Source organism: Tursiops truncatus, chromosome 19 (assembly GCF_011762595.2).
Source record: "Tursiops truncatus isolate mTurTru1 chromosome 19, mTurTru1.mat.Y, whole genome shotgun sequence".
In the NCBI taxonomy this organism is placed as follows: domain Eukaryota; kingdom Metazoa; phylum Chordata; class Mammalia; order Artiodactyla; family Delphinidae; genus Tursiops; species Tursiops truncatus.
In genome coordinates, this window is record NC_047052.1 from 54209084 (window position 1) to 54226557 (window position 17474).

The 17474-nt window shown below is 44.1% G+C and overlaps 1 protein-coding gene across 1 annotated transcript; it reads left to right on the forward strand.

Annotated features, from left to right (window-relative positions):
• Nucleotides 1-210: 210 nt before the first annotated feature.
• Nucleotides 211-10622, forward strand: ZNF331 (zinc finger protein 331). The gene is given in 6 exon segments (XM_004328898.4): nucleotides 211-365; nucleotides 1401-1469; nucleotides 3925-4010; nucleotides 5784-5910; nucleotides 8814-10075; nucleotides 10078-10622. Coding segments are annotated over 4 exon segments (1539 nt in total). The 5' UTR covers nucleotides 211-365; nucleotides 1401-1469; nucleotides 3925-4001; the 3' UTR covers nucleotides 10219-10622.
• The last annotated feature ends 6852 nt before the right edge of the window (nucleotides 10623-17474 follow it).

Here is a 17474-nt window from a genome sequence, read left to right on the forward strand (position 1 = left end):
CCCAAGTCACAGCTCCTCTAGAGGCAGGGCGAGAAGCCTTCCGAAGGCCTGTGTATTACCCAAGGTGCGAACTACATTTCCCAGAAGTCTCTGAGGCACAGCTCTATTAGTGCCGTTGTGGAGTTGCATGCTGGGAAAGAGAGGCCGTGCGTTTTCAGCTCCGCGAATTCCCGGGTTTATGGACTACGTTTCCCAGAGGGCTCTGGGGCACAGCCCCATTAGCAGCTCGGGGAGTTGCATGCTGGGAGATGCGCTTTCTGCCAGAAGGATTTTTATTGAAGCTTTGGTTTGCCGGTGACCCTGTCCGGAGGTAAGCTCAACGCCGGCGCTCCCTCCCGACGCCGTCGGTTGTTGGGCCCCAAGCGGTGAGTAATTAGCATCCCATGAGGAAAACAGAGCGGAATACGGCGAGCGATGGCGATGAGGGAGAAGGAGAAGAGGCCCGAAACGGAGCCTCGGCCTCTGGCTTCGGGAGCGCTGCGGAGGAAGTGCGAGCGTGTGCGTGTGTGTATGTCTGTGTGTGTGATCAGGGGCTCGGCCATGTCTGCAGACTGAGATGTGCGCGTGGGCGTCGGTGAGGGAGACAGGCCCGGTCCCTGTGTTTGTGACGCACTTGCGCGTGAGTGTGTGTAGCGGGGGGACGAGACGCGGCCCCTCCCGGTTTGTGTGCGTCCTGTGCGTGTGAGCATCTGTAGCGGTGACGCGGCCGGGCTGTGACTCCTCCACTGTGCTCTGTGTAAGTTACATGCGTGTGGGCTCTGCGGGGGTGGCGGGGCCCAGATGTGTCCCCCAGGCTATGAGATGTGCCGTTGCATTTCTGTGGGGTTGGCGCAGCCGTGTACCATGTCTCTGGCGTGGGCGTCAGCCAGTGTGACAGAGCCTAGGTGTATGTGATTGTTCAGCTGTGACAGGTGCAGGACTGTTCTTGGGTGTGTGGCCCCGGATTGAGTGTGTAGCTCTGATGTCTCTGCTGCTTCCTCTCCCTTCACGTTCCAACCATGCGTGTACTTGTTTGGGCACAGTGGCCCCAAGGGAAAGTCAGAGCCTGAATGCTGTAGTGAAAATGACAAGAATGGCACAGACATGGTTATGAGATGGCAGCTTTGGAGCTAGAGGTGCTCTCCATCTAAAATTCAGGCTGCCTGAATGACGGAATGGAAGGGCCTCCGGAATAAGATTCTTTTTTGGAAAGGAGAGGTCCCTGACCTAGGAGGTGGGGGTACCCCAATTCCTAGAGTCTAGTTTCCACGAATCTCTGAAATACTCAGATGTGGGTGCCCTCTTATTTCTGATCGGTTTTAGATAAGACATGGGAGCAGGTGTGGCCTCAGGGCATTTTCGGATGTAGTCTGGGCTCCAGAAAAGTCCTAATGTCTCATTCTGACCTCTCTTTCCTCCAGGCCAGCTGTCCTCCAGAAAAAGCATCCCAAGGAGAAAGAATCATCATCACCACAGATCTTGAAATCAAGGTTCAGATGAGTTACCTTCTTGTTCAGTAAATGATTTGTGTTTATAGCACTTAAGAATATTTGCTTTCCTTGCCCCGAAATGTCCTTTTTAATAGTGACTTGACCCAGTAATTTCTTCCCAAGAGGTGTGACAAGAGTCGTGAATGTGTATTCCCCATTGACCAACCGTCTCAATGGTACTCACATACTCAATAAGCAAATTGTCCACATCCTCCTGTGTGGTCTTCCAAGACTCCGCTAGGATCGAGGAATACTGCTGGGAGGTTACTGTTAGCACTTTTAGTGTGTGATTTGCTAAGGAGGATATTAAATTTTTAGGTGGAATCAAAGGCTACATATCTTGGTCTTTTCCACAGGGCTGACTTTCAGAGCACAGTAAGAAAAGAGAAGGTTTGGTTGTTGTAGTCAGTTAATGACAAAGTTACCAGCTTTGTGAGGCTTTTTTTTTTTTCTTTTTTCTTTTTTTTGCGGTACGCGGGCCTCTCACTGTTGTGGCCTCTCCCGTTGCGGAGCACAGGCTCCGGATGCGCAGGCCCAGCAGCCACTCCGCGGCACGCGGGATCCTCCCGGACCGGGGCACGAACCCGCGTCCCCTGCATCGGCAGGCGGACTCCCAACCACTGCGCCACCAGGGAAGCCCCCTGCGAGGCTTTTAAGGGTGGGGTTTGAGCAAAGGTCTGTCATCAAAGGCAAGGATTTTTTTTTTCCAGTAATCAATAAATAGAAATTTGTTGTATTAGCCAGGTCTTATTTGAGGTCTGACAGTGTCCATATGTTTCGGTTATATCTTTGTATGACCTGTGAGAAGCAGTATGGTTTGATGCTGATTACAAGTTTTGGATCCAGAGCAGGGTTTGGCAAACTTTTTCTCTAAAGGATCACATATTAAATATTTCATGCTTTGTGGGCTACGTGTGGTTGCATATTGTTCTTCTTTCATAGATTTTATTTTTTAGAATGGTCTTAGATTTAAAGAAGAATTGCAAAGATAATACAGAGAATTCCCAGGTACCCTGCACCCAGTTTCTTCTATTATTAACAACTCAGTTCTGAACCATTATCATTAACTGATGTCTTTGCTTTATTCAGATTTCCTTACTTTTTACATAATGGTTTTCATCTGTTCCAGGATCCCGTCCAGGATACCACATTACATTTCGTTGTCATGTTTCGTTAAGGTCCTCTTGGCTGTGCCCATTTCTGACTTCCATTGTTTCTGACGACTGTGACATTTTTAAGTGGTACTGGTCAGGTATTTTGTAGGATGACCCTCTACTGGAATGCGATGTTTTCCTCATGATTAGACTGGGTTTATGGGTTTGGGGGTGGAAGATCACAGCAGTAAATTACCACTTTCATCACATCATAGCAAGAAGACATACTATCAACAAGATTTGTGATTGGTGAGGTTGAACTTGATCATCTGGCTTAGGTAGTGTTTGTCAGTTTCCTCCACTGTAAAGTTATTCCTTTTTTTCAAAGACTGTGTCCCCCTGAGTGACGACTGCATATTTCAAAACCCCAAGTACTAGACCCTTGTCACTCTGACTCTGCTTCTGTCCTCACATCTTTCTCTCCTCTTTCATCCCCCTTACTCACTTTTGAAGACCCTCGTGATTACACGGGGCCCACCTGGCATAATTCAGGATAATCTCCCTATTTTAAGGTCAGATGATTCAGGACTTTAAGTCCCTTTGCAACCTAACTCCCTTTTGCTGTGTAATGTAACATATTCACAGGTTCCAGGATTAGGACGTGGACATCTTTGGGAGACTGTTCTTTTGCCTACCACAGACCTGTCTATTCAAAGTTCACTTAATGGCTGCAACATACCTGCCCCCTCATAACTGTAGTCCTTTTCTTTGTTAATTTTTTTAAAAAATTTGGGACTATCTTAAGGTATATTTCTTTTTTTTTTTTTTTTTTTTTTTTTTTTGCGGTACACGGGCCTCTCACTGTTGTGGCCTCTCCCGTTGCGGAGCACAGGCTCCGGACGCGCAGGCTCAGCGGCCATGGCTCACGGGCCCAGCCACTCTGTGGCATGTGGGATCTTCCCGGACCGGGGCACAAACCCGCGTCCCCTGCATCAGCAGGCGGACTCTCAACCACTGCGCCACCAGGGAAGCCCCAAAGCCAAATTCTTAATCCATATTCCCCCATCAGGGAGCCGGCCAGGAATCCTCCCACTGAAATTTCTGGATCTGACTTCAAGACAAAAAATAAAAGTTCCTCTGTCCTGTCTGTGCAGCTGGCTTTCCTGGGGTTTCAGGGAAAACTTGTTTTGTTTTTTTCCAGAATCCTTTTAATCTTCAGATGTGCTGTGTTTATGTGGGGGGCCTTGTGGGGGAAGAAGATGAGCATTCTTTGGAAGAAAAGATGGAGGAGTGAAAAGGTTGTATTAAGTCATTTGGGGACCAAGGTGCACTTATTTTAATGCCTCTTTTTCCTTGTCTAGATCTGGCTTCTCTGGATTTTTGTGTCTTCAGTAAAGGAGACCCCAAGAGGACCGATCAGGTCTTGAATTCTAAAACCATGGCCCACGTAAGTATGTTTTTCTCTTTCCTTCTTGAATTGTGATATTTAGGTCCTGTGGATACTTCTTTGAAATATCATGAAGGCTCCTGCCCAAGTGAGTCCCATCCAAGTACCTACTTCCCAGCTCTCCCTGTTCCAGTGAATAATAACGCCACATAGCCTATTGCCCGCCTCTGTGACTAATGCTCACTTAACCCTTGAGCTAGTTACTCAGTGTCTCTTATGTACTCACTTTTTTGTCAAGAGTAATTGGAACAGTGGAAGCAGAAACTACCTTTGGAGAAATAGTTGAGTCCAGTCTACGATTTGATGAGTTGGAGACATTGGTCCCATTTGACCACACGAGAAAACTAGAATTCCTCACTCATCTCCACTGATCTTTTTCCCAGGCAGATAAGAGGGAACATTCATATTGTTTGGTCTCAGTCTTAGTGTGTAGTGAAAGCTCACACTTTACGAAGCTTTTAGAATTGCGTAGAGCTGTGGACTCAGAGATCATGTTCCTGCCAGGGGACCCGGGAGATAAATTTTGTTTTGCACAGACCTGTCTGTATGCTCCTGAATCATTTGATACCAGTTTCCTCTAAATCAGGAACAAAGAAAAGGCAAGGCTAGCGGATGGTAACAGGTAAGAAGGTCATTTCATACAAGAGTAATGATCATATACTCCTGGAATTGGGGAAACTTTAGACATTTTGCTCAACCTAAGTGTGTAACTATCATAATTAAATCTAATCCTTCTCTATGATGGAATAAAAAAATGCTTTTGTCATTACAAAGGTGGACTGCTTAAAAGATAACCTGGCAAAATGATGAACCTGAGACTTGAAAACATTCAAACATGCAAACCCGATTTTCTAAGATAAAAGATCTTATATTACATTTGGGAAGTAAACCCCAGACATTTTTTTTCTTTCTCCTTAAGGAGAAAAGGATGCTGTAAGAATCCATGCTTGCTGAAAATTCGTGAGACAGGCCCGTTAGCAGGCTCTGTGCTTATGCAACAGAGGAAAACTGGAATTGGCTTGTCCATTTCCTGACAGGTTGGCATGATTAAGAATTCCCCAGGGGCTTCCCTGGTGGCGCAGTGGTTAAGAATCCGCCTGCCAAGGCAGGGGACACGGGTTCGAGCCCTGGTCCGGGAAGATCCCACATGCTGTGGAGCAACGAAGCCCGTGCGCCACAACTACTGAGCCCGTGCTCTGCAACGAGAAGCCACTGCAATGAGAAGCCCGCGCACCGCAACGAAGAGTAGCCCCCGCTCGCCGCAACCAGAGGAGAGCCTGCGCACAGCAACAAAGACCCAACACAGCCAAGAATAAAATAAAGGGCTTCCCTGGTGGCGCAGTGGTTGAGAGTCCGCCTGCCGATGCAGGGGACACGGGTTCATGCCCCGGTCCAGGAAGATCCCACGTGCTGTGGAGCAGCTGGGCCCGTGAGCCATGGCCGCTGAGCCTGTGCGTCCGGAGCCTGTACTCCGCAACGGGAGAGGCCACAACAGTGAGAGGCAGGTGTACTGCAAAAAATAATAATAATAATATAATAAAATATATAAAAATTTTTAAAAAAAAAAGAATTCCCCAGGGTGTAGGTGGTTTCCCCTGCAGCAGGAGGGGCTTCAGCCACTGTCGTGTCCTCACTGACCCCTCCCCATATCACAGGCTTTTAATCTACTCGCTGTATCCACCCCTGCACAGAGCGGAGCCCTTCCTCCCCCCTCCTCCATCTGGAAACTCTGTGCTTTCGTTTCATCAGAGACGTGTGGGTTTGCGTTTCCAGGGTTTGGTGACATTCTCCGATGTAGCCATAGACTTCTCTCAGGAGGAGTGGGCATGTCTGGACTCTACGCAGAGAGACCTGTACTGGGACGTGATGTTGGAGAACTACAGTAACTTGGTCTCGCTGGGTAAGTTGCCTGCCTCAGATAATCTGGACTCTGCTCCCTGCACAGTCAGCTCTCTCCTTTCAGGACCACCTTTCAAGATACTAGTTGAATTTCTTTCTTCCTGCACCCAAGGGATGTTTTGAGCTTTGTGCAGTTGGAAATGGGCGTTAACGCATGCACCTTCACCTCCTCATCCATCAGTGATCTTCCCATCTCTGTCTGGCCCCTCCTGTAATTACCTCTCTTCCTTACTGGCCAAAGGACTGATTAGAGTTATTTAATTTATTAGAATAAACGTATTTATTTTATTTCATGACCATCTTCAAAGAAACCAGGCTTCATGCTGTGAGCCTATGTTTACACCCAAATTGCTGTCGATGGTACTTTGGGGACCCACCTTTAGGGGAAATGGCTCTACACAGTGACTTGATTTTCTCTGGCAAACCAGACTCTATGTTTGAGGTAGAGGTGGGATGAATGAACAGAATCTGTAAAACCACACTGAGCATATTGCATTCCCTACACATTGTACCCGAAGTGAGGTCGAAAGTTATAATCTATGAATTCTGAGTTAAATATTGGATGATAAATATGTAAGGAAATTTCTTGTTTTTCTATTAGCAAAATAACAGCCATAATATTAATGGCTAATAAATATTTATTATTTATTAATATTTATTAATAAATATTTATTATTATTATAGCCATTTATAAGCACATATTAATATGTGCTTGCTCTGCACCAGAAAACATTCTGAGCCTGGTGTGTATGTATATGTACAAATACGTTTCATTCCGTTCTCACAAGTTCATGAGCTAGGAAATTATTACGTCTAATTCGTAGATGAGTATACTAGGGCACAAAGTGACTTAATCAAGGAAGCAGAAGCAAACCTGGAACCTAAGAATTCTGGCCCCAGAATCCGTACTCTCAACTGCCCGGTTCTGCTTGCCTCCAGAAGTTTAAATAAAGACCTTTTCGGGAATTCCCTGGCGGTCCAGTGGTTAGGACTCGGCACTGTCACTGCTGTGGGCCTGGGTTCAATTCCTGGTCGGGGACCTAAGATCCTGCAAGCCTCGACACAAGACCAAAAAATAAACATAAAAATAAATAAATTTTTTAACTGTTTTAAAAAATGAAGTAAATGTAAAATAGAATAGAATAAAATAGCCCTTTTCCCTACCCATCTGGTTTCCTGTTTGTCCTCCAGGCCTTTCTCTTTTCCTGAAGTCAGTTTTAGGTTGTTACACAAATTTCACTAAAGTGCAATCAAAAAACCTTGAGCCAACAGTTTTCTCCTAAGTTCACATCATGTGGCATTTCTGTTTTTGAAAGCAAGACATCTCATTTCTAAACCAGACACAATTGTCTTATGGAAGCAAGGGAGAGAGCTTCGATAGTTGAGGAGAAAAGACACTAAAGTGGTGCAGAGGAGAGCGACAGCCAGCCCGGCTCGGGAAAGCCATCATTACCACAAGCGGCCCAGCTGGGCAGGGGGCAGCTGCACCCCTGAGGTGTTTGCAGAGCTCCCTACAAAGGTCTCAGGCCCAAGGCCTCTGAGGAAGAAGTCACCACCTTGAACTTTATCTTCACCCCATTCCCGTCTCAATTTGTTTTCCTTCTCATGTTTCACCCCTACTGAGTAGCAAGGGCGTAGAAAACAGGACCCTGTGCCATTCAGTTTCTGAAAGTTGGTTGTTATCCTAGCTTCATGTGCTTTTTTCCTTTGTATCTGTTTTTTGGTGATACTGCTTCCTGGGTTCTCTGTTCTTCCATCACGAAGCAATATCTGCTTATGTCTCTTTTGATGCTGTGTTAGCAGTCACTGACACTCAGTACCTAGATTCAGTATTTCATTGGGGGTTCAAAATGGTGGTATTCTATCATTGCCTCTTCATTTATTCACTATAAATAATTCTTTGAAGAGAAACTGACCCACCTGCTAATTGGTTGTGTAGTGGAACTGCTCATATTGGATAAGAAAGATGAAAACTTTGTTCTTTAAAGAAAAAAAACTATCAGTTTTTAATAACAAAGGGCTGGTTTCCTAGCATGCTCCAAAGTTGGCCATTTAACATGTTTTAGTATCTGAACGAACTCATGAATTTAAACATGTTTTACAGTCCCTTGAGTTAGCATCCTTTTTTTTTTTTGGCGGTACGCGGGCCTCTCACTGCTGTGGCCTCTCCTGTTGCGGAGCGCAGGCTCCGGACGCGCAGACTCAGCAGCCATGGCTCACAGGCCCAGCCGCTCCGCGGCATGTGGGATCTTCCCGGACTGGGGCACGAACCCGTGTCCCCTGCATCGGCAGGCGGACTCTCAACCACTGCGCCACCAGGGAAGCCCCTAGCATCCTTATTAATGCTCAGATTTTTCTAAACATTTCCTCCTGTTTCATAATTTTTATTATTAAATTTAATTCTACACACATCTTTTGAATGTTGGATCTTTGTATCCAGAATTACTTTTAATGATATTACTTGTGTTTTTGTGTGTATACACAACTATCCAACTGTATCTTTTTATTTTCCTACAATAGTTCTAGATTTGATTTTCTTGGTTTTCCAGGTTTGTCATCACATCTATAAATTGTACTTTTTCATCTTCATTTTTGAGATTTGTCCCTCTAATTTTTTTTTTTGCTTAATTGTTTCAGCTGGTAGGAAACAGTAGCGCTGATAGTAAGTGCCTTTTTTGATTTTAGCAGGGATGTCTCCAGTGTTTCCTCATTAAGTATTGTGATGCTAGACGTGGAATCTAGATCTTAATAAGAGCCCTAGGTGATTCATATTTTTCCCACTGGAGGAGTTTTATTTCTGTTAGAGAAGGTTTTAGTTTATGATTAGGTTTGTTTTTGTTTTCTTAAAAAGAAACAAAATATGTTGGGGTTTTTGGGGGTTTTTGTTCGTTTTGTTTTTTTCAGATTTGGAATCACCATATGAGACCAAGAGTCTACCTACACAGAAGGGCACTTATGAGATAAATTTTTCCAAACAGAACTCAAATAGAAAAAGTAAATCCCTTGGCCTTGACTGGATGTGTGAAGGTGAGTTTGAAGGACCACAGGCCCCACAAGAGGGATATATCAATCAAATCAACTGTGGGAAAACGCCCACTTGCAGAGAAAATACCTCTGTCCGACCACATCAGAGACTTCATAACAGGGAAAATTCCTATGAATGTAAGGAATGTGGGAAGGCCTTTAGCCGAGGCTATCAACTTACTCAACATCAGAAAATTCACACTGGTGAGAAACCCTACGAATGTAAAGAATGTAAAAAGGCCTTCCGTTGGGGTAATCAACTTACTCAACATCAAAAAATTCACACTGGTGAGAAACCTTATGAATGTAAGGACTGCGGGAAGGCGTTTCGGTGGGGTTCAAGCCTCGTTATTCATAAGAGAATTCATACGGGTGAGAAGCCCTATGAATGTAAAGACTGTGGGAAGGCCTTCAGACGCGGTGATGAGCTCACTCAGCATCAGAGATTTCACACCGGTGAGAAAGACTATGAATGCAAAGACTGTGGGAAGACCTTTAGCCGCGTGTATAAACTAATTCAGCATAAGAGAATCCACAGTGGTGAAAAACCCTACGAATGTAAGGACTGTGGGAAAGCCTTCATTTGTGGTTCCAGCCTCGTTCAACATAAGAGAATTCACACCGGGGAGAAGCCCTATGAGTGCCAAGAATGTGGGAAGGCCTTTACTCGCGTCAATTATCTCACTCAGCATCAGAAAATTCACACTGGTGAGAAACCTCATGAGTGTAAGGAATGTGGGAAGGCCTTCCGCTGGGGTTCGAGTCTCGTGAAACACGAGAGAATTCATACGGGTGAGAAGCCATATAAATGTACAGAATGTGGGAAGGCCTTTAACTGTGGCTATCACCTTACTCAGCATGAGAGAATCCACACTGGTGAAACGCCTTACAAATGTAAGGAATGTGGAAAGGCCTTTATTTATGGGTCAAGCCTTGTCAAACATGAGCGAATTCATACAGGGGAGAAACCCTACGAGTGTAAAGAATGTGGGAAGGCCTTCAGTCACGGCCATCAACTTACACAGCATCAGAAAATTCATACTGGTGAGAAACCCTCTGAGTGTAAGGAATGTGGAAAGGCATGTAAACGTGTAGACCATCCTCCAGAACATCAGAGAATTCATGCTGTTGAGAAACCTTTTGGGTACAAAGAGCATACAGAGGCCTCTATTCAACATTCATTTCTTCCACGACAAGAGGAAAATCCATGATAAGACTTAACGCAAGAAAGCCTTCACTGGTCCCTCTTCTGCTTATAGAATATCAGAAGTCATATGAGAGGTGAATTTGGAGTATTGGAGAAATCACTTTTTCTTATCGATCACAACATACTCAGTTGTAGACTATTTTCTACTGGATAGGTTAGTTTCCTGAATGCATAGAAACCTTCCAATACCATTTCATCTCTGTCGTATTTCAGATTTGTTCTAAGGTAAAACTCTGCTAATGGAGCATATGTGGGAGAGCTTTTCTCGTACATACCGCTACCTGTTTCCATCACCATCCCACCTCTTTACTCCCTGTGAGGCACTGAGAAAATTAGCTATTACTCTCTGTGCATTATCTGTGAAATGGCGATAATCCCACCTACCTAATACTGCTGTTGTGGTGATTAAATGAGTTTGGTACATGTAAGCTCCTTGAACGTGTATCTGAAATGTTGTGTAAGCTCAATAAATATTAGCTGTTTTTGTTGTTCTCGTTACCATTAACATTGCTATTAGTGAATTTTTACAAGAAGACCCCTTGCGGGTGCAGTGAGCTGAGAAAAGACTATCAAGCTTCTAGAAGAAAATATGGGGAATTCCCTGGTGGTCCAGTGGTTAAGACTCCGCACTTCCACTGCAGGGGGGCATAGGTTTGACCGCTGGTTGGGGAACTGAGATCCCACAAGCCGTGCGGCATGGCCAAAAAAAAAAAAAAATAGAAAATTTAGGAGATTATTGTCACAGCATTGGGGTAGGCAGCATTTCTTAGTGTACAGAAGACATTAAACAAAAAATAAAAAGTTATTATGTTCGACTTCATCAAAAGTACAAAGTTCTGATCATCAAATGACACCATGAAGGTGGTGAAAAAGCAAGAAGACTGGGAGAAGATATTTACATAAACCTGACAAAGGATTCACAAAGAAAGGATAAAAAGAATCCTTCAAGTCAATAATAAAACAACAAATCAATTAAAAGGTGGAGGGAGACTTACATAAGCACTTAAGATCACCAAATGGCAAATAAGTAAGTGCAGATGTGTTGAATGTCATCACTCAAGGATATGCAAAGTAAGATAATCACGTGATGTCACTAGACACGCACCAGAATGGCTGACGTTAAAATGGCTTATAAGCCAGTGTCTTTGTTCAAACATGGCCTGTTCAAGAAGGAACAGCGGCTTCCCTGGTGGCACAGTGGTTAAGAATCCTCCTGCCAATGCAGGGGACATGGGTTCGAGCCCTGGTCCGGGAAGATCCCACATGCAGCGGAGCAACTAAGCCTGTGAGTGACAACTACTGAAGCCCGCGTGCCACAACTACTGAAGTCTATGTGCCTAGAGCCCATGTTCTGCAACAAGAGAAACCACCGCAATAAGAAGCCCACGCATCACAATCAAGAGTAGCCCCCGCTCATCGCAACTAGAGAAAGCCTGCGCGCAGCAACGAAGACCCAATGCAGCCAAAAATAAATAAATAATAAATAAATTTATAAAAAAGAAGGAACAGAATCAGCACTGGACCTCTCCAAATCCTGGAGTTCCGCAACAGGGATGGGAAGGTGATACTCAAGGGAGGCAGGTGGATTTGCCCTGGGGAAGGGGCCAGGGCCCAGGATCAAGTCCTTGAGAGAGCTCAGGGAGCAGACTCTGGAGGGACCTGAGCTGTCTTAAGAGGGTCAGTCCTAGAGTGAAGAAAGTGGGTTGTCTTGGAGAAGGGACTTGAACCCATGGTGGGGAATCTAAGAGTATGGGTGGGAGAGGACTAGAGCCCATGGGAGTGAGTTTGAAAAGCTAGGGGTGGGGCTGATGGCCATGGGAGGGCCTGGTGCATTAGGAGGGAGGGGCTTGATCTCAGACAGGTCCTGGGAGGCTGGAGAAAAGGAGAGAGTCCAGGAGGGGAGCCTCTGAGAGCTGGAGAACTTGAATGCTATCCATGAATGTGGCCTGGGAGATCTAGGGTGGGTGCTACAGCCAGTGGGAGAACTGTGGCACAGGGGATGCCAGTGTGGTTAGAGCCCAGAGGAGTGCCTTATGAAGGCCGACAGAGGGTTCAGAATCAGGTTGACGTAGGCCTTATGTTTGGTTTATCTCAGGGTTGGGGTTACATTTCAATTCAAGTTACTCTGTCCTTGGGTTACGTATACCTTAGTGTTAGGGTTAGGTTAAGGATTTGGATTCTCGGCAGGGAGGGAATGAGGGAACATGGAACATATTTGGGGAGAGGGACGCCAGACATATACAGACCATTCCACCAACAACAGAACACATATAGAACATTCTCCAGGATAGACCCTATGTTAGGCCACAAAATAATCTCAACAAATTGAAAAGATTAAAAGCACAGATTGAAACCTGACCACAATGTAATGAAACTAGAAATCAACAGAAGGAAAACAAGAATACTATATGGAAATTAAACCACACACTCTTAAGCAACAGATGGGTGAAAGAAGAAATCATAAGGGAAATTAGAAAATACATATAGGCGTGAAAATCCAAACAAACCACAACTTACAGGATGCAGTGAAAGGCACGCTCAGAAGACAGTTTATGGCAGGAAATGCCTACATTGAAAAAGAAGACAGACCTCAAATCAATAAACTAACTCTACATGGTAAGAAGCTAAAAAAAAAGAACAAACAAAACCAAAAGCAACACAAGGGAGAAAATAATAGGGATTAGAGTAAAGTGAAATAGAGAATTTTTTTAATGATACGAAGAATCAGCAGAACCAGAAGTTGGTTCTTTGAGAAGATGAACAAAATGAGCAAAGCTTTAGCTAGATTGACCAAGGGGGGAAAAAGCTATGCAAAGAGAAGTCAAAGGTCACTAGAGATGCTTCCAGTCTCTTCTAGGTATGTGTGGCTAAAGTGAAACGTCACAAAAGCAAAGCAACTTGAACGCATTGACATTGCAAATAAATAGAATAAACCTGTGTATTCGGTTACACCAGACCAGGGTTCGCCAGAGTTTTTCTGTTGAGGGCCAAACAATAAATATTTTAGGTTTTGCAGGCCACGTATGCTCTGGACCACATGTTCCTCTTTATTTTTATTATTTTTTTTTTTACAACCTTTTAAGAATAGAAACCACTCAGCCTCTAAACCAAACAGAATCAGGGCCACAGTCAAAAGATTTGAGCTATGGACCAGAGTTTACCTGACTGCTGCACTAAACCAATAGGTAAGCTTGGGCAAAGATTCTAGGTCAGCATTCTCCAGTTTGGTAACCAACAGCCACATACAACCTTGAGCACTTCAAGTGTGGCCAGGTGGTAAAGTAAGTGTAAAACACACACTGAGATTTGAAGACTGTTCAGAAGTAAAAAAGGTCAAATATCTCATTAGTGAGTTTTACATGATACGTTTAAATGATAACATTTTGGATATCCTGAACTGAATAAAGTAACTGTGTCTGTTTCTTTTTCCTTGTTTAATGTGATACCAGAAATACTTTAATTACTTGTGTGGATGTCGTATTTGTTTCTTCTGAAATTTGGCAACATTTTAAAGTGCATGTCTTTGACTCAACATTCCCACTTAAAAGAATATACTATTTTACAGCATTAATTAAAATTTTTCAGGGCCTCTCTCGCCTTCTGAGACGGCCCACACTCTGTCTGTGGAGTGTGTTTCTCTCTAAATAAATCCACTTCTTACCTATCACTTTGTCTCTCACTGAATTCTTTCTGTGATGAGACATCAAGAACCTGAACTTCATTAAGTCCTGAGACCAGGTGTGTGATCTCAATTTACAGACCTTGGGGGCTCCCCTGGTGGCGCAGTGGTTGAGAGTCCGCCTGCCGATGCAGGGGACACGGGTTCATGCCCCGGTCTGGGAAGATCCCACATGCTGCGGAGCGGCTGGGCCCGTGAGCCATAGCCGCTGAGCCTGCGCGTCCGGAGCCTGTGCTCCGCAACGGGAGAGGCCACAACAGTGAGAGGCTCGCGTACCGCAAAAAAAATAAATATATAAAGACCTTGGGTTCAAGTCCCAGTCTGGGTTTTGGCTGGGTTCAATTCCCGGTGTGTGGGTTCAAGTCCCAAATCTGAGTTCCACGGTTTCAGCTGGCAAGCCACGAAGGGACAGTGATAAGCTAGACCAACTCCCTCTCATCGTCAACACCACTGGGGACACATTCTGTGCCATTTCTTTGAGACAACTTTTTGGGCACTCTAACACCTGGTTGGGAGACTGCCTGGGAAGGGATAGCATCTAAAATCTCTCGTCATTTATAGATAGATAGTTTTGTGCTCTAATGCTGTTAGAAAAAGTGCTTCATCATCAAGGAGATCATAGAAAGGCTATGGAAGCAGTTACAGCAGTTCCACATCAAGATGTATGGCTATGTGAGGATTCCAGCCCATACTGACTTAAAACAAGGAGCTGTCCTGCCCCTGGGCCCCTAGATCAGGCATCCAGAGATTTTTACTGACAGGAAGGGTCATTGTCCCTACTCAGCCTTGAAGCAGTTACAGATGACCATCACCCCTCTGCTTCCCATAAGAATAGGGAGTAAAATCTGAGAGGGGAATGAAATAGGAGGGAAAGGGGCAGGGCATAACCTTTGAAAGAATGACATAGCCTGAGGACATGACATAAACTGACTAGAACCAAATCGCTCCAAGATAGTAGACAAGTCAACTTCCACTAGACCTTGAACCTCAGTATACAGTATACCCTCACTGTAACACATCAGCAAGCTAAATGATGTAACCACAGGCACCGTGACAGCTCCAACACTGATAAGGATCAAAAAGTGGGCAGTGGCCCAATTCCTGGAAATCCCCACCCCTTCCCCAAAATAGCTGGAATACTCCTCCCACTCAGCCTATGAAATTACCCACCCCTGTAAAAACCGACAGCCCCGTACCCCTGCTGCCTCTCTCACCTTCCAAGATGACCCACAGTCTGTCTGGGAAGTGTGTTTCCCTCTAAATAAATCCACTTCTTACCTAAAAAAAAAAAAAAAAAAAAAAAAAAATTGGAATTCCCTGGCAGTCCAGTGGTTAGGACTCTGCACTTTCACTGCCAGGGGCCCAGGTTCAATCCCTAGTCGGGAAACCATGATCCCACAACCCCTGCAGCACGGCCCAAAAAAAAAAAAAAAATTTTTTTTAATCACTTAAAAGAAAATTTTCCATAGACACATATCACCTTCCCCAAAGAACCTCCTCTTATTCTCAGGAGCTCCTTAGCGAAAATCACATTGTTGACTTGCTGTGTTGTTTTGTTTCTCGTTTTTCTTTTGGCAGGGTGTGGGGATTATTCCAGTATCCATATGAAGCAAAACTCATGCACAAATGCATTGAAAACTTCCACATCTAGGTTATACGTGGTTATCCTGGAGGAACAGGCCGTCTTTTGCTAGACAGAATTCATATTCTTTAAATTATTGTGTAGGGAATTTCCTGGTGGTCCAGTGGTTAAGAATCCACCTTCCAATCAGGGGCCTTGGGGATCAAACCCCTGGTCAGGGAACTAAGATCCCACATGCCACAAGGCGACTTAGCCTGCGTGCTGCAACTACTGAGCCTGTGCACTCCAGAGCCCTTGCGCCACAACTAGAGAGCCTGCATGCCGCGACTACTGAGCCCGCACACTCTGGACCCCATGCACCACAACTAGAGAGCCCTCGCGCTGCAACAAAGAGCCCACCCACCACAACAAAAGATCCCACATGCCACAACTAAAACCCGATGCAGCCAAATAAATAAATTTTTTTTAAATTATTATGTAATGAGTGACCTAGCCAACTGTGAAATTTCAAATAATGGAAAAAATTAAGAGTATTTAAATACTTTGACAGAAGTCTTAGCTGGAATTAACCAGACTGGCATGGAAGACAAAGAGAGTACAGTTGTGCTTCAAGCCTGCAGGTAAACAGAAGAGATGAGGCACCGAAGATGGGAAGCGAATGTCTACTGAAGTTGGTGCAGCCGCTATGGAAAACAGCATGGAGGTTTCCCAAAAAGTAAAAAGAGAACTACCATATGACCCAGCAATTCCACTCCTGGTTATATATCTGAAAAAAGCAAAAAACACTAACTCAAAAAGATACATTCACCCCAATGTTCACAGCATTAATGTTCGCAGCAGGTCTATTTACAATAGAAAAGATACAGAAGCAACCCAAGTGTCTGTCAACAGATGAATGGATAAAAAAGGTGTGGTGTATAAATACAATAGAATACTACTCAGCCATAAAAAAAAGAATGAAGTTCTCCATTTGCAACAGGATGGACCTGGAGGTTATTATACTTCGTGAAATAAGTCAGAGACAAACAAATACTGCATAGCATCACGTGTGGAATCTAAAAAATAAATGAATGTGTACAAAAGAGAAACACATTCACAGATAAAGAGAACAAACTAGTGGTTACCAGTGGGGAGAGAGAAGGGTTAGGCCAAATAGGGGGGAGGGATTAAGAGATACAAACTACTATGTATAAAATAAGCTACAGGATATATTGTACAGCACAGGAAAATAAAGCCATTATATATAATTACTTTAAATGGAATATAATCTATAAAATATTACATCACTGTGTGGTACACCTGAAACTAATATTGTAAATCAACTATATCTCATTTTTTAAAAAATGAATGTGTGAAGACAGCAGATGTGTATTAAAATATCCCAGTGGAAATATGGAGGTATCAAAAATCCAATAAGTTTAAGAATCACTGTATGATGTTATCTTAAAAATAAATGATGAATGTGATAAAGTCATCCAATGTCCCTATTTGTATTCCAGCTTTACTGAGGTATGACTGTAAATTAAAAATTGTATATATTTAGTTTTTTAAAGAAAGTTTTAAATAAACACACAAAATTGTTTTTCATTTCACCAGTAACAAAAAGGAGAGAAAAAATTATAACAGCATTGGGAGTTCCCCGGTGGCCTAATGGTTAGGATTTCGGGAACCTGTGACCCAGGTTCCATCCCTGTTCTGGGAACTGAGATCCCGCAAGCTGTGTGGTGCAACCAAAGAAATAATAATACAACAGCATCAAAATTTTAAAATATTTAGGAATAATTTCCACTCAGCTCTTTGGAAATAATAACAAAGAGTTATTGGGGCTTCCCTGGTGGCGCAGTGGTTGAGAGTCCGCCTGCCGAAGCAGGGGACACGGGTTCGTGCCCCGGTCCGGGAAGATCCCATATGCCGCAGAGCGGCTGGACCCGTGAGCCATGGCTGCTGGGCCTGCGCGTCCGGAGCCTGTGCTCCGCAACGGGAGAGGCCACAACAGCGAAAGGCCCATGTACCGCAAAAAAAAAAAAAAAAAAAAAAAAAAAAAAAAAAGAGTTATTGAATATCATTAAAGAT